The sequence below is a fragment of the Arachis ipaensis genome, chromosome B8 (assembly GCF_059453495.1).
Source record: "Arachis ipaensis isolate K30076 ecotype BB chromosome B8, ASM5945349v1, whole genome shotgun sequence".
NCBI lineage: Eukaryota > Viridiplantae > Streptophyta > Magnoliopsida > Fabales > Fabaceae > Arachis > Arachis ipaensis.
In genome coordinates this window covers 130,490,022-130,513,385 of record NC_142443.1, presented here as the reverse complement: position 1 = coordinate 130,513,385, position 23,364 = coordinate 130,490,022, and the positions used below count along the sequence as shown (strand labels likewise).

General features: G+C 31.9%; 1 protein-coding gene and 1 pseudogene across 1 annotated transcript; one reads left to right on the top strand and one right to left on the bottom strand.

The window, feature by feature from the left end:
- Window positions 1-3,508: 3,508 nt before the first annotated feature.
- On the top strand, window positions 3,509-16,754 carry LOC110265367 (protein DETOXIFICATION 14-like; annotated as a pseudogene).
- Window positions 16,755-20,917: 4,163 nt separating this feature from the next.
- LOC107613823 (borneol dehydrogenase, mitochondrial) lies at window positions 20,918-22,595 on the bottom strand. Its single transcript, XM_016315990.3, has 3 exons — window positions 22,458-22,595; window positions 21,775-22,292; window positions 20,918-21,287 (listed from the first exon to the last, which is right to left on the bottom strand). The coding sequence occupies exons 1-3, from the start codon at window positions 22,493-22,495 to the stop codon at window positions 21,028-21,030; spliced, it is 816 nt and encodes a 271-aa protein (XP_016171476.1). The 5' UTR covers window positions 22,496-22,595; the 3' UTR covers window positions 20,918-21,027.
- Window positions 22,596-23,364: the final 769 nt, after the last annotated feature.

The window sequence follows — 23,364 nt, the reverse complement described above, 5'->3', positions numbered from 1 at the left end:
TTCTCCCTTTCATCTCATTCTTCGTTATATTTTATTACAAATTTTATTGGTTGAAATAATGGAAACAATAATGTTCTATTAAAATACAACGATATACGTGAACCCGCTTCCGTATTTTATATATTACTTGATTGAGCCATTAATTTTAAGTTACAAATTTTCAGTTTATACGGTAATTAATACCTTAAATTATTAAACTTACGACAAATAATAAGAGAGAAATATCAAAAAGTTGTATGAAAAAAGTGAATCGATTCAATATCTAAGATTATAAATAATAAAAGTTGTATGAAAAAGCAGGTATCTAATAACAAAAATGATTACTTAGAGGTTTGGCAGGATTCTCGGGGAGAAGGGCTTTGGATTTATGAGTTGGATGTGGCTCCTTGGAAGATAGATTAAGCATCAAATCCACATTAGTTTGCTGAGTCTCAGTTTTAAAAAAGGGTCTCTGAATTATGTGTGTATCAGTGTATATATATCTCTAAGCATTAATACAAGGACGCATGCATGGAGGTCTGTTTGTCTTTTTCATGTGTAGTGGGATTCGACAACTCCATGCATGTTGCCAGCTCTTAATTACTTTCCATTATTCACTTAATTAAACTTACTTCAACTACTTCTTGCTTGCATTTACCAATATCAAGGGTCAATGGTTCATGATAACAATACATATACATACGTAATAATATGGACAACTATCTATTATATATACGTGGCTAGAGAGTAATAGCTATCAAATCACACCTAACGTCACTGTTCTTTTAGATACAATTATATTCATATCAACAATGCATGAAAAAGTGAATGATATCGTTTTAAAAAAGAGTGTGTGAGTTGAGTGATAAAAAGAGATTGCTGATCACTAACAATGACTTCATCGATCGGTGGAGTGTGTTCTGCGGGTGAAAAAGGATAATTAATTAGGTATCAACATACAATTAACTATTAGTTGGATTATAAAAACGTTGAGAAAATATATAATCATTCATACTTTAATTTTATTATTTGTCAATTTTATTTCTATCTTACTATTTACTATCTTGTTCTCACTATTATAATAATAATAATAATAATAATAATAATAATAATAATAATGATGATGATGAGAGACTCTATTAACTTTTTTTACAAACCACTTTAATTAGAAACATATGTATACTGTTCTTAGAGGTAGAAATATTTAGGCAAATTAAAGTAGAATCAAATTAGGTATGCTTTAATTTAGTTATCCTCACCAATCTACTGCCATCTTAACTAGTTAGTATCTTTATCATATTCATAATAATATACAACATATATGTCTCTATATAACTAGTAGGTGTGTGTATTTAGAGAATAATGGAATACACATAGAGACCTAACAATTTAATTGGTTAACTTTACACAATATTAGTTAATAGGTGTGTGTATTTAAAGAATAATGGAACACATATAGAGACCTAATAACTTAATTGGTTAACTTTACACAGTGCTAATATAATAATCAAGTCCATTGATTTCTAAATAAAAATGTATTGTAATTTTCCATATCTGATAATTAAAGTGACGAAACCTAGCTATCTTTTCTCTTTTTTTCTTTTTGTTTGAACAGTCTCACAGCAATAATAATGCAATGTATATAAAAGAATTTAGTTATTGTGTATAAAAATATCATTTGATTTTTATAAAAATTTTCATTATACTACTATAAAATAATTAAATTATTTGTTTATTACATATTTAATTATTCTATTATATTAAGTTTAATTATTTTAATAATTAATTATTTAATTAAAAATATGTAAATTAATATGCATAAACAAAGACAAAATTTTGCGTAAGGGAAGAAGGGCAATGCCCTGGATTTTTTATTTATATAAATTAAATAAATATTTTATTTACTGAAATAAATAATTTTAAAAATTATTATGAAAATATGTCATCTACTCTTATTTTGTTTACTGTAATAATTTTTAATGTATCTCATTTATATTGTAAACGAGATATATATTTTTTCAATTTTTATATATCTCGTTACAGAAACGGGATATACGTATTTGTAAATATAAAAATATATTTTTTTAAAAATAATAAAAAATATTAATAATTTAAATTGGAACAAACTATTAGAAATGAAACATTTCAAATAATAAAAAAGATAGACAGTTTTATATAATTAAAAAAAACAATTTTAAAAATATTATTACTGTAAACAAGATAAGAGTAGATGATATATTTTCGTAATAATTTTTAAAATTATTTATTTCAGTAAATAAAATATTTATTTAATTTATATAAATAAAAAATCCGTAATTCCCCTCTTAATTTTTTTAACAAATTATGTATAAATTTTTATTTAATTCTTTTTTTATAAAATTAATTTTTAGTCTTCTCCAAAATATAATATAATTCTGTTGTTACGTATCACTTTAATACATAATAATTATCTTAATATTTAATTTTTTTTGCATGTACATAATATTTTTAACTTACAAATATGTTTGTAATGAACTTAAAAATTTATTTAAAAATTAATAGAAAATAATGGTAAACTCTTAATTTTTGTTTGTAATGAAAATTATGTATGTTATATTTTGTAAAAACTAGTTATTTTAGTACGTAGGAATTTAAATATTAATAAAAAATAGAGTAAAATGGATAGACTTTATAAAAAATAAAATACTTTAAATTAAGTGTAATAAGAGTTCTTCTTTTCATAATTAATGAGTTAGCCCATTTAAATTCTTTTTATCTGTCTCATAGCAACTACTAATTACAGAAACGTTGTTATGCTTTTCAATTTTTTTTCATTTTCATGGACACCTGTGATCTATTATTTTCAAATAAACAATAATTAAGTTATTTACCAATAGCATGTGATAAAAATTAAAAATTAGTGTTATTTAAATAAAACAATAATCAAGTGAAACACTAACACCTTGCTACATGCTATAAATAGTTTAGTTTCTGTGTGTATATTCAAAATCTTTTCAAAGAAAGAAGTCATACAAAAAAACTAAAGTCTGTGTTTTTTGGTATTTCAAGAACCTTCTTGAAGACATGAAAGCGGGTCTTTTGTTGCCAGAAGGTAGTGATTTTTCAGAAACTATAAGATGAAGTATGGTAGTAAAAGAGATTAAAAGTGTTGGTTATTTAGCACTTCCTATGATAACCGTTAATTTGTCAACTTATTTTTCTTAAATAATTTTCATCATGATGGTTGGTTATATGAGAAAACTTGCTCTCTCCAGAATAGCTATTGCTACTTCTCTTTGTGCTATTTCTGGCTTCAGTGTTATTGTAAGTATTTTTTCTCTTATCTCATGTCATAGTCTTCAAATTTTTGTTTCAAAATTAATTGTCTTTTATTATTTTGTTTTATCAAACAGTTTGAAATGTCATGTACATTGGAAACTCTAGGTGACCAAGCCTATGGAGCAAGACAATATAAAAGATTTGGTGTTCTAGTCTACACTGCTATTGTAGCTTTGAGTCTAGCTTGTGTTCCTCTCTCTCTTTTATGGATATGCTTGGGAAAAATAATGATTGTGTTCCTCTCTCTTGTGTTCCTCTTTCTATTGGCATTTCATATTGGTTGAATGTGATTTTGCTTGGACTGTATATGAAATTCTCTATTCAGTGTGAAAGGACTCGTACTCCAATTTTCATAGAACTATTCCATGGCTTTAGAGAGTTTTTGTGCTACGCCATTCCATCTGTTGGAATGATTTGGTTAGTTTCTTCCTCTAGAATCTGATCTTATTATATACACACATGCGTGTGCACGCACGCTTATCAATCTTAATTTGTTTCTATTGTGTTTGATGATCAATGCAGTCTTGAATGGTGGTCATTTGAGCTGCTCACTTTGCTTTTTGGGCTTCTACCAAATTCAGAACTTGAAACTTCAGTTCTGTCAATATGGTAAGTAAGACTTGATCATTGAGAATGAAAAAGATTTTTATGTTCTACAATCTCAATTGAAATTAGGATAATTGTTGACAAAAATATTATTAAAAGATTTTTAAATATTAATAAAAATATTATTAAATTAAAATAATGAAGACATATTTAAAATATTTAAAAACATGTAACAAGGTTTGAAGATGTTTATTTTAATAATAAGTGAATAAAACATATAAATCTTTTTTCATACTTTATTATTTGATATATACCTGTATTAATAATTTTATAAATCAGTTGAATTAATTCTTCTTTTGATGTTATAAAATAAAACTTACACATAGATTACTAATTTTTTCTATGTATTTTTTTTATTTGCATAATTATTTTTATACAATGAATTAAATTATATCATATGTATTTTGTGTTTTCTTTTTATTAGTTATTTTAGTTTTCGTATTTTTTTAGTTATACCATTCACTTTCACTTTGGGATTAGGCATAAAATACATAAAAATGTTGAGTTTTTTTAATTTTTTTACACTTTGAACCAATAAATTTTGCATTTTTTTGGTTTTGTTTTTTTAAAAGATATAAATAAAAAATAAATAATATGATCTTAGTTTTTAAGAATATACATAAAAATAAACTTTTAAAAATCACACTGGTTGCCAACGTTTATATTAGTAGATACATTAACACTCTTCTAAGTTCTAAGAATATGTACACAACACTAGTTTATAATTTTTATGGGTCTATATATAACAATTTTCTACCTCTTTGATAGTTTTTAAATCAGTCATATTTTGTAACATTTATAAATTGGTTGATGTTTTTTTTTTTAATTTTTTTATTGGAATTGTCAATTATTTATTAAATTGTAATTAGATAATTAATTTTAACTTTTTAGATTTTACTTAGTAGATAATTAGTTTTAATTAGATAAATCGGTTGATGCTTTTTTTTTTTTTAACTGAAGTTAGCAATTATTACTTTTAATATAATTTTTTTAAATGTGAATTTTTACGTATTTTTGCTAATAATTTTATATAATATTTTTTTATTCTCTTATTTTAAATTTGTTATAGCATGTAATGCTTTCCATTACTGATTTTATAACTCATTCTTTTTAGTACCACTCTTTTAAGAGATTCTAACATTTTATAACATTTGTCATTATTATTATGACTTCAAATATTGCATAGAGTGTCTATATGCATATAAATTACATGTTTTAAAAAATATGAATAGTTAAGAGGACATTAATATTTTTAAGAGATTTTAATAATATAGGAAATCTTACTAAGTATTATAAAAATCGTTACAAGATATTAATTACTTATATACAAAATATTCACATGCATTTATTATGTGAGAACTACAATATATTAATTTGTAAAACAACCATAAAAATAATAAACAAATATTTTTCAGCAATTATAAGATTATATACCATAATCAATTTGAAAAAATAAAAAATTATTTAAATAAGATTTTTGCGTAAATTTTGTAAGATTCATGCATTTAATTGATTGAAAAAAATAGCATACAAAATATCATTTAAACAGTATTATTTTAAATAAGAATTTATTTTTGTAGAATTTATTTAAGAGACTAAAAGACCTTTAAAAATTAATTTTAAAAAGATAAAAATACCATTCAAGTTTTTATTTAAAATATTGAAATACTCTTTAAACATTAATTTTAAAATATTAAATTATGCTTATAAAATTAATTAAGATTGTTTAACTGTATTAGAAATAAAAAATTTAATTAAATAGTAGACAAACTAAACTACCCTTATTAAAAGACTTAAATAAATTTTTAGAATTAATCTTAAAATGATTAAAATATGCTTTTAGAATAAAAATTATCTAATTATATTAAAAATTGTAAATTTTAATTTTTAAAAAGACTAAAATACTCCTATAATTAATTTATAAAAGAGTAAAATAATATTTAAAAAAATTAAAAAGACTAAAATGTCATTTGACATTAATTTAAAAAGACAAAACTACCATTATAGTATTAATTAAGAATTTTTGACTGTATTAATTAGAAATTTGATTTTGATTTTAAAAATATTAAATTATCCTATTGATTAGTTTTTAAAACACTAAAATAATATGTTAGAATTAATTCGTGGACCTTCATATCCACAATGCATTACCCAACTAATAATTTTTCATGCACTCACCTAACAGTCCACACATGATCAACAATTAAAAAGCTCACACAACTATCAACCCATACACCCCATCTCATGTTATAAGCTCTATGTCCCCTTAACTCAGCAGTCAGCACAAAATCGCAAACAAGCCTTCACCAAATACCTCGCATTTGACAGTATTTCTCAGCATTTACACGTGTCTCATTCACCTTTATTTAGAAGAAATATCTGTACATATTGCTCTGTACCGTAGTAATCTCCCCTCCCCTTGAAATTATTATTTATAGTTCAATATTCATATTCATATCCATTTCATATTAGTTATGCTAATTTTGTTTAAATGTTGAATTTTTTCTGGTTAGTTGCTCAATCACCACAACAATCTATACAATACCAGAAGCAATTGGCTCAGTAACAAGATTTTATTTTTATTATCATATACATATTATTTTATATTAGTTACATATTTTCTTTTTTTTTTTTGTCATTAAATTTTGTTATTTTTTTTGTAATTTTTTTAGCACTAAAATTTCAAATGCAGTTGGAGCTGAAAATTCAAGAGAGGTACGAGTAGTGGTCATAACTGCCATAATTCTTACAGGCTCACAGGCTCTTCTAGTGAACTCAGCCATTTTTAGATGCCAAAATATTTTAAGCTATTTTTTAGCTATGAACAAGATGTATTAGATTATGTCACAAATATGATTCTCATAATATGTGTCTCTATTATATTAGACACTTTACATGATATCTTTTCAGGTTGGTAAATTTTTTTTCTCTTAGCATTATTATTTAATGCATAATTTATATCTTTTTATGAAATGTAACACTTAGACATGTTAATATATAGGTATTGCTATAGGATGTGGTTGACAAAAGTTAGAAATATATGTGAACCTTGGAGCTTATTATGTTTTAGAAATTCTAGTTGCTATTATATTGGATTATAGGTACAGTTGAGAGTTAAAGGTTTGTGGATTGGAATAATAAGTGGTACTTTCTATAAAGTAATTCTGCTTTCTCTCATTACAATAAGTAAAAAAAAAAAAAAAAAAACAGATTTATCATCATTTTTCTAGTTTTTAGAGTCTGTTTAGTTAATTGGCTTCTTTTTTATTTTTTAAAATGTAAAAAAAAAACATATTTTAGTTGTTACTTCATGATATATATATATATATATATATATATATATATATATATATATATGGAAGTGTGATAGTTTGTGATATGATGAGTGGTTAGTGGTGTTGTATTGGAATGTTATGAAGTGTGTTTGTGTTGGATATATGTATAAGAAGTGGAAATTTGGTGTGGTTTAATGAAAATGGAGGTTTTTGAGGTTTTGTAAAAATTGATTTTTGGCCGAATTTCGGTGAGGTATAACTCGGCTTCCGGATTCCCTAATCGTTTCAATTTTATTTTATATGAAAATTGGGTCCGTGAAGTTTACGCCATTCGAAAAATGGAAGAAAAATGATTTAAAACGGAAAAGTTATGCGCGTCGGAAGTTGGAATTAAAAAGTTGGAATTCTGCAGCTTTTTCAAACTTAAGTAAATTTTAGGAAAAACATACGCCCACGCATACATGTGGCATGGAAATTTTGCGCACGCATACACCCAAGGTTTGGAAAATCAGACCGGTCATCAAACCGCTCTAGCCACTGGTTCACTGGTTCATTGGTCTAACCGGTTTAACCGGTGGTTCAACCGGAAAAACCGTTTTAAAATAGAATAAATGAATAATAAATAAATTATAAATACACATCCTAAAATATAATTATAGTATGATATAAAAACAGCCACAGCATCATCATTCAACACAACACAATTCTGCCTATTCAGCCATTCAACACTACACAATTCAACCTAGTGCCTACAGCATTCAGCCATTCAACACAACACAATTCTACCTAGTTCATATACCATTCAGCCATTCAACAAAAACTGAAAAACCTCAATTCCCTGGAAAACACCAAAACAGCAAAATTGCAAAGTAGCAAAACACCAAAACAATACAAAATTGCAAAGCAGCAAAACACCAAAATTGCAAAGCATCATCATTCAACACAACACAATTGTGCCTATTTAGCCATTCAACACAATACAATTCAACCTAGTGCCTACAGCATTCAGCCATTCAACACAACACAATTCTGCCTAGTGCATATACCATTCAGCCATTCAACAAAAACTGAAAAACCTCAATTCCCTGGAAAACACCAAAACAGCAAAATTGCAAAGTAGCAAAACACCAAAATTGCAAAGCAGCAAAACACCAAAACAATATAAAATTGTAAAGCAGCAAAACACCAAAATTGCAAAGCAGCAAAACACCAAAACAATACAACATCAAACATTAGGTGGAATCAGAACCATACATTCTAATTTCTAACATAGAAGATGAAAGCATGAAAGTTGAAACAGAGAAGATGAAACAGAGGATTCACTCACCTGGGAGCTGACGAAGCTAAGACCAGCGACGACGAAGGGAGAGGCCAGCGAAGACGAAGCGGCGGTGCTGAGGAGCAGGCGACGGCGATGGCAGCCTAAGGACCACGGGGACACTGGGAGCCTGGGAATGCTTCAGACGGGGCTAGACTGAGATGAATGAACGGGCGAACTGGGGAAGAGACCACGCGATGGTGGTGGCAGTCACGACCAGCAAACCCCGGCGACGGCGGTGGCGACTGGGCTGGTGTTTTCGAATGCTTCAGAAGGGGATAGGGTTCACCGTTCACGCCTAGAATCTGGAGTGAGACTGAGATGAATGAACGGAAGAAGAGACCACGCGATGGTGGTGGCGGTCACGACCTGCAAACCCCGGCGACGGCGGTGGCGTCTGGGCTGGGGTTTTCGAATTCTTCAGAGGGCTAGGGTAGGGTGTGAGAGTAAGAGACAGTGAGAGTGTGAGACTGCGATTTGGGAATGGGGAAGAAGGGGTTCCGTGTGGTAACGGGTCGGGCGAGCCGGACGGGTCGGGTTTCAGTTTTTTATTTTTTTAAAAAACCATTAAAAACGGCGCCGTTTGTGTTTTTAAAAAACCGGCCGGTCATCGGTTCGGTCCAACCGGCCGGTTTTTAACCGGTTCACCGGTTTCTTCGCGGTTTTCTCTCTGCCGGTTAATACAGGAGGACCGGACCGCATGCATTGCCGGTTCGCGGTTAAACCGGTCGAACCGGCCGGTCCGGTCCGGTTTTCAGAACCTTGCATACACCCCATTAGTGGATTGTCGCCACTGCCTCCTCCCCAGTGACGGATCTAGAAAATTTTGATAGTGGGAGAAAAATATATAACATTATAATAATTTTTATAATAAAAATATTACGTTGACATAAAAAATTAGCTATCAAATTATCTATTATAAATTTGTGTATAAATACATATATTATTTAACTTATTTTTAATATGTATTTTGTATTTCAAAATTTATATTTTAAGATTTATTCTGTACAAGTGATTATTTTATGTATACGTAGCATAATTGTTGTTATAATTATATTTTGTTATTGTGAAATATGATTAGGTTTCAAAATATCTAATTACAAATTAAAATACTAAAATAGTAATTTAAATAATAACATATAATTTAAAATTTAATTTTTTATATTTCATATTTTGAAACCTTGACAATATAATTAAAATGTCTTTTTTTTGTATATGTCGTTAAACAGTCATGTAAAACTCAACTTTCATACAAATTAGCTCTTGATGATATTCATAGTTGAAAAAGTTCATTCAATTAGTGTAGTTATTATGAAAAAACTAAAGCTAATTTTAAAATAAGAAACACAAATGGATAGATAATATTCTTTCGAGTCGATCTCTAAGAAAGAACACCAATCTTATTTAAATTTAAAAATTGATCATTATAATAGACATCTAATATGAAGTTTTCAAATTAGTTATCAAGTGTCAAAAGTTGAATAAAAAATTATTGTGGGATCAAATTTAATAATTTAGTGGGGGCAAATAAATATTATTATTATATACTACTCAATAAAATTCCAAATTGTAGTGGGGGAGCTTGCCCCCACACCCACATCAGTGGATCCATCCCTGCTCCTCCCCATGCGTACGCGAAAAAGCATATGTGTATGCGTAATGGGCCAGGATGCATGTCCACGCGTACGCATGACATGGGGTGCTTGCGTACGCGAAACTCCCATGCGTATCTATGTGCTTCTGTTAGGCGCCCATGCGTACGCGTATATAGGGGATGCGTACGGGTAATGGTCCATTTGCACGCTCACGCGTACGCGTTACTCTCCTATTTTCAACAAAGATATTTTGTGTTTTAAAGCTCAGTTTTGAACCTCCAAACTTCTGTTTTCACCCTTTTTAGCCCTAGAACATAATGATAGGCCTAGTAATAACTTGGAGCTAGGTAATAGAGGTAACTTGAGAATGAAGTAAAGGTTAAAAGTGATGAGTATACGAGGAGAATATGTATGCATGAAGTATATATGATGCCATGGCTATGATGAATAATTATGTAATGAATATGAATGATGATTATGAATACTTTTATGGCTTATGCATTTAATGTTATCTGAGATACGAGTTTCTTTGGGTAGAATACCGTGGCTTGTCACCACGTGTACCAGATTGAGACTCGATACTTTGTTGACCCTACGTCGTAAGGGTGACCGAGCACGTATAAATTCTCGGGAATGGTTATCCCCATTGAGTAAAATTATATATGGATGTATGATTTATGAATAAATGAGAAAAAAGCTATGCATAGACTCATGGGGATGTGCGACGGGGGACAATCCAAGGGTTTTGGACTTGATAGGTTGTCTTGATAATCGACAGATGAGTCTCATCAGCCATAGGACAAGCATACATCATGTGCATTTTGTTTGTTTGTTTGCTATGCCTTATTTGGGAATGCCTAACTGAATATATTATGTTAATTGTAATAATTGCTACTTGCACTACTTGTCTTCTGCCTGTGCTTGTAATTGTCTATTTGTCTGTCTTTGCAAATTCACTGGAGTTGGAGGAACGGAGGAAAGGTGGACAGGTTAAGTGTTAAGATTAAGTTTAAGTTGAGTTTAGAATTCCCTGGATACCTACCCTCTTTTATGGTTTCTGTTTAATACTTTTAAACTTTTCAATCTAAGTGTCGGCATTCTAGGATTGCCTTTGGCATTCCCAAGACCTTATATATTATGTGTGTGGCACCTTTACCATGCTGAGAACCTACGGTTCTCACCCCATACTGTGTTATTATTTTCAGATGTAGGTCGAGAGGTACCTCGCTAGGCGTCTGGACTTCTGAAGCGGGGTGGTTTCTGGGTTCTTTTGTTGTATAGTTTATGTATATATATACTTAACTTTCTCTCCGAATAACTTGTTTATTTTGCTCCTCTTAGAGGTTTAAGGAGAGCTAGGATTTTATCAATGTATTTTGGGTATGTGGGATATGTATATATGTATGTGTATATTCTCCGGCCAGCCTTGGCTTCGCGGGCTGAGTTAGGAGCTAGTTATTTTGTATCCTTGACTCTCTGATCTCACTTTCTGTTTATTTATACTTATAAACTTTAGATTTCTTAGCACGTAAGTAATCTCGTTTTCTGAACGTTGCGCTTTTTATTTTCACAATTTTGTTTTACCTATTTTTCAAGGCTCATCATATATTACTCTCTTTCCAATACTATTATGTATATATTTTAGGGATAAGTACTTTTTTCGTCCCCAAGGTCTGGGTCAAAATCAAAATCGTCCCTGACCTTTTTTTTCTTATTAAAATCATACTCAACGTTACAAAACGTTATAAAATCGTCCTTTTTACTTCAATTTTATTTGTTTTACCAAATTACCCTTCATTATTAAAAAATTATAAAATAAAATAAAGATAAAATAAATAAATAAATAAAAGAAGAAAAGGGGGTGGGGAGTGGGGAGTGGGGAGTGGGGAGAGAAGGAAAAAGGGAGGGGGGGAGGCCGCGAGAAAGAAAAGGGGGGAGGAGGGGGGAGAGAAGGGGGACCGCCGCCCTGCCCTGCTGCTTTGCGTCCTGCCGCACCACACCGCGCCGCCGCCTGCCGTCCTGCCGCACCGCACCACCTCCTTCTTCTCCTCCTCCTCCTCCTCCTCCCACCGCTTCTTCTTCTTCTTTTTCTTTTTCTGTGACTGTGAAATTTCTGAATATTGTTGTTGCTTAATTTGTTGATTATTTTTGGTGAAATTTTTGAATTTCTTCTGTGACTATGAACTGGATTTTTTTTGAATTTTCTGTTGATGATGATGATGACCATAAAGAGAGGGACATGAGGAAGGAGGGGGGTTACAGTGAGGGGGTGAGGGGGGTTACGGTGAGGGGGTGAGCGAGTGGGGTGAGGGGGTGGGAGGTTACGGTGGTGAGGGGGTGGGGGGTTACGGTTAGGGGGTGAGGGGGTGAGGGAGTGGGGTGAGGGATGGGGGTTACGGTGACGGGTGGGGGGTTACGGTGAGGGGCTTGATGGTGGTGGTGGTGGTATTGATGGTGGTTGTGGTGATATGGTGTTGTTGCTGTTGTTTGGTGTTGGTTGGTGGTGGTGGTGGTGTTTGTGTTGGTGGTGGTGGTGGTGGTTTTGGTGGTAATATTGGTGGCAGTGGAGGTGGTGGGGTGAGGAAGGTGAAGAGGAGAATGATGATGATGAGGGTATTTTGGTCCAAAAATTCGGAAAAGGATGATTATAAAGCATTTTTGAACGTTGAGGATGATTTTAATAAAAAAAAAGGTCGGGGACAATTTTGATTTCGACCCCAGACCTTGGGGACGAAAAAAGTACTTATCCCTATATTTTATTTTAGAGGTCGTAATATCACACCACCTCTGGTTTATGGCTTAAGCGTAAAGTTTTGTGTGGTAGTGTGTTACACATAAATCATAGCAAGATGGAATATATAGAATGGAAGTTCGACCACTAAAGGAAAAATCGTAATACAAAGGTGAAGGTCGGAGAAAATATCATACGAAAAATTAAAATTTTAAGTATCTTGAGTGCATCATACAGGATAATAGAAAGATTGAACATGATGTAAATCATAGGATCAAGCATATTAGTCAAAATGGCGGAGTACGTCTGGTTTTATATATAACAAAAATGTATCTTTAAACTTAAAGGTAAATTCTATCGTACTGCTATCAGATCGGCTATGCTTTATGGTACAGAATGTTGGGTGGCTAAAGGGGAGCACGAGCATAAGTTAAGTGTGACAGACATAAAGATGTTAAACTGGACGAGTGGTCATACGCAATTGGATAAAATAAAAATTGAAGATATAAGAGAGAGTTGGAGTAGCACTCTTTTTAATTAATTTTTATTCTCTAAAAATTTTAAAAATGACTCCTATATTAGTTCTTTTTTCATTGTTTTGAAATAAAGCTAATTTATTTTATAATAAAATATTTTAAAATTTAATTATCTTATAATAAAACTTATTAAAAATGTATTTGTTCAATATACATAAATATTAAACATTTGACTAAAAGAAATAAAGAGACTATATCTTACCGAAGTAATTCTCAATGACTTTCAATAAATGAAAAATTATTTAAAATCAAAATGTAAGATTTAAAATTTACTAGAGATCAATTTGAGTTTTATTCTAAAAAAATAATGGAATATTATTTTTTATAAAAATATAATTTAAATATTAAAATCAGTCGCTAAAATTAATTATTAATATATTTATATATACAATTCCATTAGATAACTAACAAAAGGGATGCAACCAACTGCAACTAACTAATATTTTTTTTAAATTTTTTTTAAAAAAAATGTCAATTCAAATTATTATGAAAAAATCCAAAACTTAATGAAAAAATATTCAGAATCTAAAACAAAATCTAAAACCAAATAATAACAAAAATTTAAAATTATTATAAAATTATTTTAAAAATCTAAAATTCATTTTTAAAATTCTAAAATCATTTTAAAATTTCTACTAAAAAAATATCCGAAACATAACAAAAAAAATCCAAAATATAACAAAAATGAGATATCCACAACTTTTTTAAAAAATTTTGGAGAAAATGTCAATTCAAATTATCAAAAAAAAATATCTAAAAACCTAATGAAAAAAATCTAAAATGTAAACAAAAAAAATCTAAAACCAAATAATAACAAACATCTAAAATCATTATAAAATTATTTTAAAAATTTCTTTTGAAAATTTTAAAATCCTTTTAAAAATGCCAAGATAAAAAGAAGCACCCTAAACATAACAAAAAGAAACATAAAAAACCTAACAAAACTGAAATATTCAAGATCATTTGAAAAATTTTAAAACCTAACAAAACTAAACACAAAAATATTGTAAAAAGAACATTCGAAAACTAAGTAAAAAAAATATAAAACTATTAAAAAAATCATCAAAATCTAACAAGAAGAAACAATAAAAACATACGAAAAAAATATGAAATTTAGGAGAAAAAAAATCCAAAACTAATAAAAAGAATCATCCATATCCAAGAAGAAGAAGAGTGATGCCGCTAGTCCTTCTTCCTCGCTGGCCATTCCATCACGCCTTCAGCGGGGTAACAACATGATGTTATTGCGGCGGACATGTTCTAGTCTCAGATGCTTGTATGAGGTGAATTACAAGAAATACGTTGAATATTGTCGGATTTATCGTCAGATTTAGAGACGGACATTACTGACGGATGTGGCAGCGGATTTTCCGATGGTTACGAGTGAAAATTTGTCCCTCAAATCAGTTACCGTCGAATTTAAAATTCATCGCTAAATTCGACGGTAAATAGAAGCGCGTAAATTAATTTTTATTATCGCTGAGTTTACTATTGGATTTTCCGTCGAAAAATTTCAACGGTAACAAGATTTAGTGAAACTCGTCGTTTAGGCAACAACGAACACCTTACCATCGGATTTTTTTGCAGGTAAATCTGACGGTAAATTTGGGATACAATTCAAACACAAAACCTTTCTTCCTCACTTCTGCAAACTCTCTCTCTCTCTCTCTCTCTCTTCTCTTTTTCTCTCTCTTGTCTCTCTCTCATCTCTCTCCCTCTGGTCTATTGAAAAAGGTTGTGCCGCCACCACCTGGAGCTGTTGTCACTGTCGGTAAGCCACATTGTCATCGCAAATATCAGCATGCACATTATCATCACTGCTACTGGAGTCTTCCTGGAAAGCATCCGCCGTGCCGCCACCATTGGTGTCCCTTGCTGTCAATCGAAGATCGTCGACTTGTTGCTATCACTGCGGCTGAGGTCCACCGCACCAAGGTAAGGTTGTTGTCCATTTTTCGTTTTGGTTGTTTGTTATGTTACTAAATCCTAACTCCACCACTGTTGATTTCACTGCTGCCTTCTGTCACCACCACACTTCCACCATTCTGTAGTCACCATAAGAAGTAATTTTTCTATAGCTTTTGTATTTTTTTTTTTCAGTTTTTTGTTTGTTTGTTTAGGATTTTGTTAGGTATTTTATTGAATTATTGATTAAATTTTTTAATGAAGTGTGTGATCAGAGTTTGTTATATTAATTTAGTGTAATTAGAAATTAAGTAATGTTAGGTTATATAGGGTGTAATTTAGGATTTGCTTTAAGTTGATGATGTTTTGGATGATTGGTAATTTTCTGAGTTTATTGTTGTCCGAGTTACTTATTTTTTTATTTAATTTTGAGTTGATGTTTTGTTTAATTATAATTTATGTGTTGATTATGTCTATACTTTGTGTGTTGGTTATGTTTATAGTTTGCAATTGAAGGTGTACAACCCGCTATTCTAGAAAATGCATCTGTAGATAGTAGGTTTATGATGCAAAATCTCCAACTAAGTTTGTAAGTTGTTGAAATTGTATAAATTTAAATAGATATACGATTTGAGAGGCATACATATGTATATTAGTGGATTACTTGAAATCTTAAATAAATATATCATTTGTATAATTAATTTTCCTTTTCAATATTTTATTGTTTAGAAAGGTTCAACTATACAATTTACTTAGCTATCATGAGATATCTTGTTTTTCATAACGAACTTTATGTAAGTTCATCTTTTATGGATTTAGAGTATATATTTATAGTGCTACTTTTTTCCATACACGAGTAATTATTATTTTTCTTCTTTATTTTTAAACTTTGTTGTGTGAACTTATTTGTGAAATATTAACAAAAAATTATAGACAAATTATTATGAAAAATGATAAAATTTTAAATTTTATTTGTTTAAAATTATTGAATTTAAACATTTAAAATTATATATTGAATTTTTAGACGAATTTTAAAAAAAATTAAGATTATCATCGAATTTACCGGGGGATAAATTCGACGGTAACAAGCTCCAAAATTTTGTCAATTAAAAGTTAATATCCACCACTAAATTCGCCGGTAAACAATTACTAGCGAGGTTTATATCGTCGAATTTATTTCGACGACAATTCTGACGGTAAACATATTACCAGCAGTTTTTTTATAAATCCGCCGGTAAATTCAATGGTATCCGACGAATTTCTTGTAGTGGCAGTGTCTCCGCGTGACATGGTGTGCGACCTCGTTGGTGTGATGCGTGATGTTGTTCTGCTTTCTGTTGACTACAACGTCGCATTTTCGTAGTGGATGATCTGCGGCAGAGGACGGCGTCGTCGGGGCACACGATGGGCGACAACGGCGTCATTGTGGTGTGTCTGCTCCCTTCTTTCGCGGTGCGCATTGCAGCTCGGCGAGTAGTAGAGTCTCAATGAGGGTTGGCCGGCAGCCAGTGCAGCGGCATGGATGGTGCGTCCTCGGAGGCTTGATGGCTGCAACTATGGAGTGAGGGAGAGTGATAAGGGTTTGTGAGGTTGTTTTTTTAACTGTGAATGAAAAAAAAATTGCAATTAAGGTAACTCTTTTGTGTATTGTTTTAAATTTAATTTTTTTTTGTTTTAACTTTTAAATTTTTTTTAGTTGACTACACCACTAATTGGTCCTATCCTTTATTTTTTTTTGTATATAAATACATATGTTGTTCAATTTATTTTTAATGTATATTTGTATCCTATTATATATTTTATATTAGTGACAATGTTAATAACTGATTCTAATATACACGTAGTATAATTGTATTTTTTGAGATTTTTTAATTTAGAAAAACAAAAATGTTATTTGTATATCAAAATCAGTTGCTAAAATTAACTACTAATATATTTGTGTATAAATATATGTGTGATTTAATTTATTTTATACTAATAACTAATTTTGATGTAGACAAAATATATGAATTTGTGCTAAAGAGCATCACCTCAATTATTGTAGCAACATCGTACGGGATATAGATAACTAAATGAGATATAGTAGGAGTGTACATGGGTCAGGTGAAATCGGATTTGTCCTAATTTAGATTTGATCCTAAATATACACTAGGTCTATTTTTTAGACTCTAACTCGACCCTAAACCCAATGAAACTTCAACATTCTCGGGTCACAATTATATCGGATCCAAATCGGATAAAAACTGGGTCTTTAAATCTTTAACAATAATTTATAAAAAAAAACTTATTTATGATGCACTTATTTATGAAAAAGAAACTTGTTATCAAGAAGTTGATATCCATATTTGAATTTGAATTTGTCTATAAATTCTAATTTGATGCTTCTTTGATCTATTTTCTAATTCAACAAGTGTGACTAAAAATAAAACAATAAACTTATCATTAATATAACATAATATTAGAATTAATTTAAAACATATATACCTTTTTTAGTTCTCTTAGGATGCACATGGGTCGGATGAAGTTGGGTTCGCCTTGACCTAGTCCAGCTAGTCCTAAATAATGACTGAAACTATTTTTGAGAACCGTATCTGACCTTAGACCCAGTAAAACTACATCAAACTACTCCCTAAAATGTTCGGATCCAGACCAAATTTTTGAATCGGACCAAAACCATGTACACCACTGAGATATAGACATGCAACAATGTAACGTAAACAACTAAACATCAACAAACAAGGTACAATAATAATTTTCTTGACGGACTTTGTTAGGTAGGTAATAGTTTTTTGTGAACAATGTGAATAATAAACTCTAAAATTAATTTAATAAAGTAAAAACACACTACATCCCCAAATTATTTACCTAAATCTTAATATTAGGATAATCATTCACACACCTAATGAATTGAACATCTGATATATCTATTATTCACATTATTTAGTATTTTCATTGTCTACCTATACTTTTCTTTGACAAATAATATGCATATGCGGACATAGAAGAAGAAATATATAATAAAAAATGGAGTAAAAGACACATAGGTCCCTGACCTTTTTTTTTGCGGACATTTTTGTCCCTGACCAGTGAAAATACTTTTAAGTCCCTGACGTCCTTAAAAGTTGGACGGATCAGTCCCTCCATCCAAATCCCTCCGTCAGACCCAACAAAAAATTATAGCGTACTAAAATTATAGCGTACTAAAAAAGAGTACTAAGTGTACTAAAAATATCTATATAAAAATATCATAAAAAATTTTTAGATTTATTTTCATCATTGTCAAGATAAATATTTAATTTTTATTATTTTTAGTACTCTTTTTAATAATTCTAATTCTCGTGTACTATATTTTAGTGTAATTTTTTTATAATATAAATTATGATCTCATTAAAAAAGACAAATTAAATAAAAAATTAATCATAGGTAATAATATAATGGGTTAAGTACTGAAATCGTCCCTAAGGTTTGGGGTGAAAATAAAAATCGTCCCCGACCTTTTTTTGTTATTAAAACCATCCCCAACGTTACAAAACGTTATAAAATCGTCCTTTTTTTATCTCAATTTTATTTTTTGACCAAATTACCCTTAACTATTAATAAAAAAATAAAAAATAGAAACAAAAACAAAAACAAAAAACTCCTCCCCCCAACCCCACCCCCACCCCCACCCGCACCCGCACCCGCACCTCCACCTCCACCCCCACCCCCACCTCCACCTCCACCTCCACCTCCAGTGAGAAAACCCAGCTTCTTCCTCTTCTTGTTCAACTTCAACACCGCCACCCTCCTCCGCCCTCCCCTCGCGCTCTCTCTCCTCTACTCCTCCGCCACCAGCAACACTCACTGGCAACAACAACAAATCCAGCAAATTGAACAATAACAAATTCAGCAAAATAAATCACTAATAAATTTAAATTTGACAACTGTTCAACAATCATCAATTGCAGTTCAACAAATAAATTTTCGTTTTCTTTGTCAGTGAAAAAAGTTCAAACAGAAGCAGAAGGAGAAGCAGAGGTAGTCAATCACAGAAGAAGAACAACAACACAGAAACCAGATTGATAATCAGAAGCATGCAGAAGCAGCAGAACCAGAAGAAACCATAAGAAACTAGAAACCAGAAACCGGCGAGGAGTAGCGACACCGGCGGCCGAGCGAGGAGGAGGAGCAGAAACGGCGGAGATCCAGCGGAGACGACGAGGAACAGCGGTAGTGGCGGCAGCGAAGAGCGGCGGCGGCAGTGAAGACCGGTGGCGGCGGCGAGGACCCTTCCCCTTCCCCCTCTTCTTCCCGAACCCCCCCTCTTCTCCCTTCGCGTTCCCTTCCCCCTTTCCCTCAGGAGCAGAGCGGCGGCGGCAGCGAAGAGCGACGGCGGCAGTGAAGACCGGTGGCGGCGGCGAAGACCCTTCCCCTTCCCCCTCCCCCTCTTCTTCCCGAAACCCCCTCCCCCCTCTTCTCCCTTCGCGTTCCCTTCCCCCTTTCCGGAGGAGCAGAGCGGCGGCGGCAGCGAAGAGCGGCAGCGGCGGGCGGTAATGAAGACCGGTGGCGGCGGCGAGGAGAGAAGAAGAAGAAGAAGAAGAAGAAGAAGAAGAAGAAGAAGAAGAAGAAGAAGAAGAAGGTGGTGCGGTATAGCAGGGCGGCAAGGCGGCGGCGGCGGTGCGGCGATCCCCTTTCCTTCCGCCTCCACCCCCGCCCCCTTTTTCTCCCCCCTTTCTTTCTCTCCCCGCCCCCCTTCTCTGATCTATCCCTTTCTTTCCTTTCTTTTTAATTTAATTCATATTTATTTTATTTTATAATTTTTTAATGAGGGGTAGTTTGGTAATAAAAAAATAAAATTAGTAAAAAGGATGATTTTAAAGCGTTTTTGAATGTTGAGGATGATTTTAATAACGAAAAAAGGTTGGAGACGATTTTGATTTTGACCCAAGACGTTAGGGACGATTTCAGTACTTAACCCTAATATAATCATAAATGTTGGATTCCAAAATAATATTAAGAATAAGATTATTGAGAGTATTGAAATAAGAGTATGATGTAAAAGAATACTAAATTAACATTTTGATGTACAATGCAAGGCTATGATGTCGCAAAAAAATAAAAAAGAAAAAGAAAAAAACCGACGAAAAATGTTACTAGCAGTGACTTTTAACTTTAAGAGCAGTTTCATCATTGTAACTTTCTTTAATTATGTAGAGGTTGTATCATTCTTACTTTTCTCCCATTGGATGTCTTGATATGTTTGTTTGAGTGATATAAAGTTTTGAAGGCAAGAATGACTTGAAAGAAATGGAAAAAAAAGCATGCAAAGTGGAAAATTCGTAAAGGAATGTGTTTTTACTAAATTGATGGCGACGCGGACGCGTGACACATGTCAATCGACGAGTACGCATGACCTACGCGTACGCGTGAGTGGAAAATCTGTCAAGCAACGCGTACGCGTAACACACGCGTACGCGTGACAAGCATTTTCTGTTGGGTCTGACAGAAGAATGTAGACAGAGGAACTGATCCATCCAACTTGTAAGAACGTCAGAAACTTAAAAGTATTTTTCAATAATTAGGAACGAAAATGTCCAAAAAAAAAAAGATGAAAGACCTATTCGTCTTTTGCTCTAAAAAGTGATAGCTGGCCATCTTAATGTCCACCCTGCATGTCTGTAAAAATATCTAATTGATCTTTATTTATAAATAACTTTTATTCAATTCCATGCATCCTTAATCGGCATCTTAAGATGGAGCACATATTAAAAAACTTGACAAAATTCTACGGAGATTGATCATAGATACAAAAGCCAGCGTTTAGAACAGTGAAACCTCCATCCACCACAAGATTATGACCGCTAACAAACTTGGAGGCGTCACTTCCCAAATAGAGTGCAGCTTCAGCCACATCATGCGGCATCAGATTGGTACCTTTGAGGTTGTTATAAACATCAAGATCGCCCTTATCATCAAACTTGAAGAAGTCCCTCGCCAAAGGAGTGCTGGCAACTATGTACGGTGACACGCAATTCACTCTTATACCTGTTGTATTATGATTGAGCCAACCGCCCGGCACAACTAGTATTAGGATAACTATAATATAAACTAAAAATTCTTACTAAAAATTCTTACGCGTTGTGAAAAATTAATTATAATATAAGTCAATTTAAAGTTAATTTTTTTATTTTTAATTTTAAAATTTTAAAAATTAAAATAATAATAAAAATTTATAACAAACTTATTTTTTAATTAGTTAATTATATTTTTAATTAATTTTTTAATAAAATTCGTTAGTTAAATATGTTAAATTATTTAATAATTTATTATTATTATTTTTAAATAAAAATAAATGTATGTTATATTGTTTTATATTAAATAAAAATTTATTAAAATTTAAATTATTCAATTTAACATTTCTTAGGACCAATTTAAGTATTTCTCATTACTTTTATAACACAAGAATTTTTCATAAAATTACATAGTTTAAACGGTAGCTTATATAACATATGTTTCAGATACAGTAAGATACCTAATGGTCCAAACTCAACTGCAGTGCTCTTGGTGAAGCCCACAACAGCATGCTTTGAACTTGTGTAAGCATGTGACGCAACTCCACCTGAGATACCACAAATGCTGGCAGTGTTGATTATGCTTCCGCTTCTGGCCGGGATCATGACCCTTGCAGCGTGCTTGGTCCCGAGAAAGGGACCAATCACGTTGACACTGAGCACTTGTTCGAACTCGTGTTTCTGGTTTTCCAGGATGTTGGTCTTGTTGACGCCGGTTATGCCGGCGTTGTTGAACATGACGTCTAGTTTGCCGTACTTGGAAACCGCCGTGTTCACGGCGTTTTGAATGTGTTGTTCGTTCGTCACGTCGCAATGGACATAGCAAGATTCGTTTTCCAATTCTTTGCAAACAGAGTGTCCCAAATCGTCTAGGATATCGGCGATCACCACTTTAGCTCCGTTCTTGGCGAAGAGCCTTGCCGTGGCTTCGCCGATTCCGCTGGCTCCGCCGGTGATCAGGGCCACCTTCCCCTCAAGCCTGTTAATAAATTAATCATTTCAACACAGATACATGCCATTTCAGATGTGCTGAATAATATACATATTAATTAGCTAGCTATGGACACCCCATTTATTAATTTATTAAAATAAAAAATCATCGCTGAAAAAGGTTAAGTCAATTGGAAGTTGGAACGTTAATTACCTTCTCATGGCAGATGAGACCAAAGAGGGAGTAGCCATCGTTTCTGGATGGCAAACTTGCAAAGGATAGGTTGTTATAACAATTATTATTTACTCGTAAAGTGGCTCTTCAACTTGCCAATAGCTTACAAAAGCAGAGTACAATACATAAATGAAGTTTCTGTAGCCACGATGATTATACAATTATTTTTAAAACTAAAATAATATTTTAGTAATAACTTTTAGGTAGAAATTTAGGTACAGTCGACTTCACGTGAAGTTGGTAATTGAGAGTCGTTAAATAATTTGACTGATTTGACTAAATTTTCATCTAAAAACTCTTAACTATTAACTTCATGTGAAGTTGACTACACCTGAATTTTCATCTAATTTTTATCTTTTTTTAAATTATAAAATATTATAACATAATAAAAAATATTACTTTAATTTTAATGATATTTTTTAAAGTATAACAACTACTATAATATAAATATCCTAATATATATATATAAAATCTTTATTTTGAATGACATGACATTTATAGATTCTATTTCCCCATTTTTGTGGCACTAATCTAGACCATCTCCTCTGAGATAAATCATATTGATAATGACTCTTTAACAACCAATTTGTCCATTGATTCCTTTTCAATCAAGTTTGAATTTGTTCGTTTGGAATCGGGACTCTTCTACTGCATTTTACTTTTTTTTTTTTCTTCCATTCCATCGCTCAACGGATAAAAGTTACTCTATGAATAACAGGCTGATCTTCCCCAAGAGCTCACATCGACGGGAAGGTTTGGCACCTCGATGTCGGCTCTTCGCCACGTGTAGGTGCACTATTACGCGGTAGTGATTCTAACTTTCCATGAATTTCCCATTTTTGACTTAACGACGGAACTTTGCTTATTTCTTTTTTTGAGGATCGGC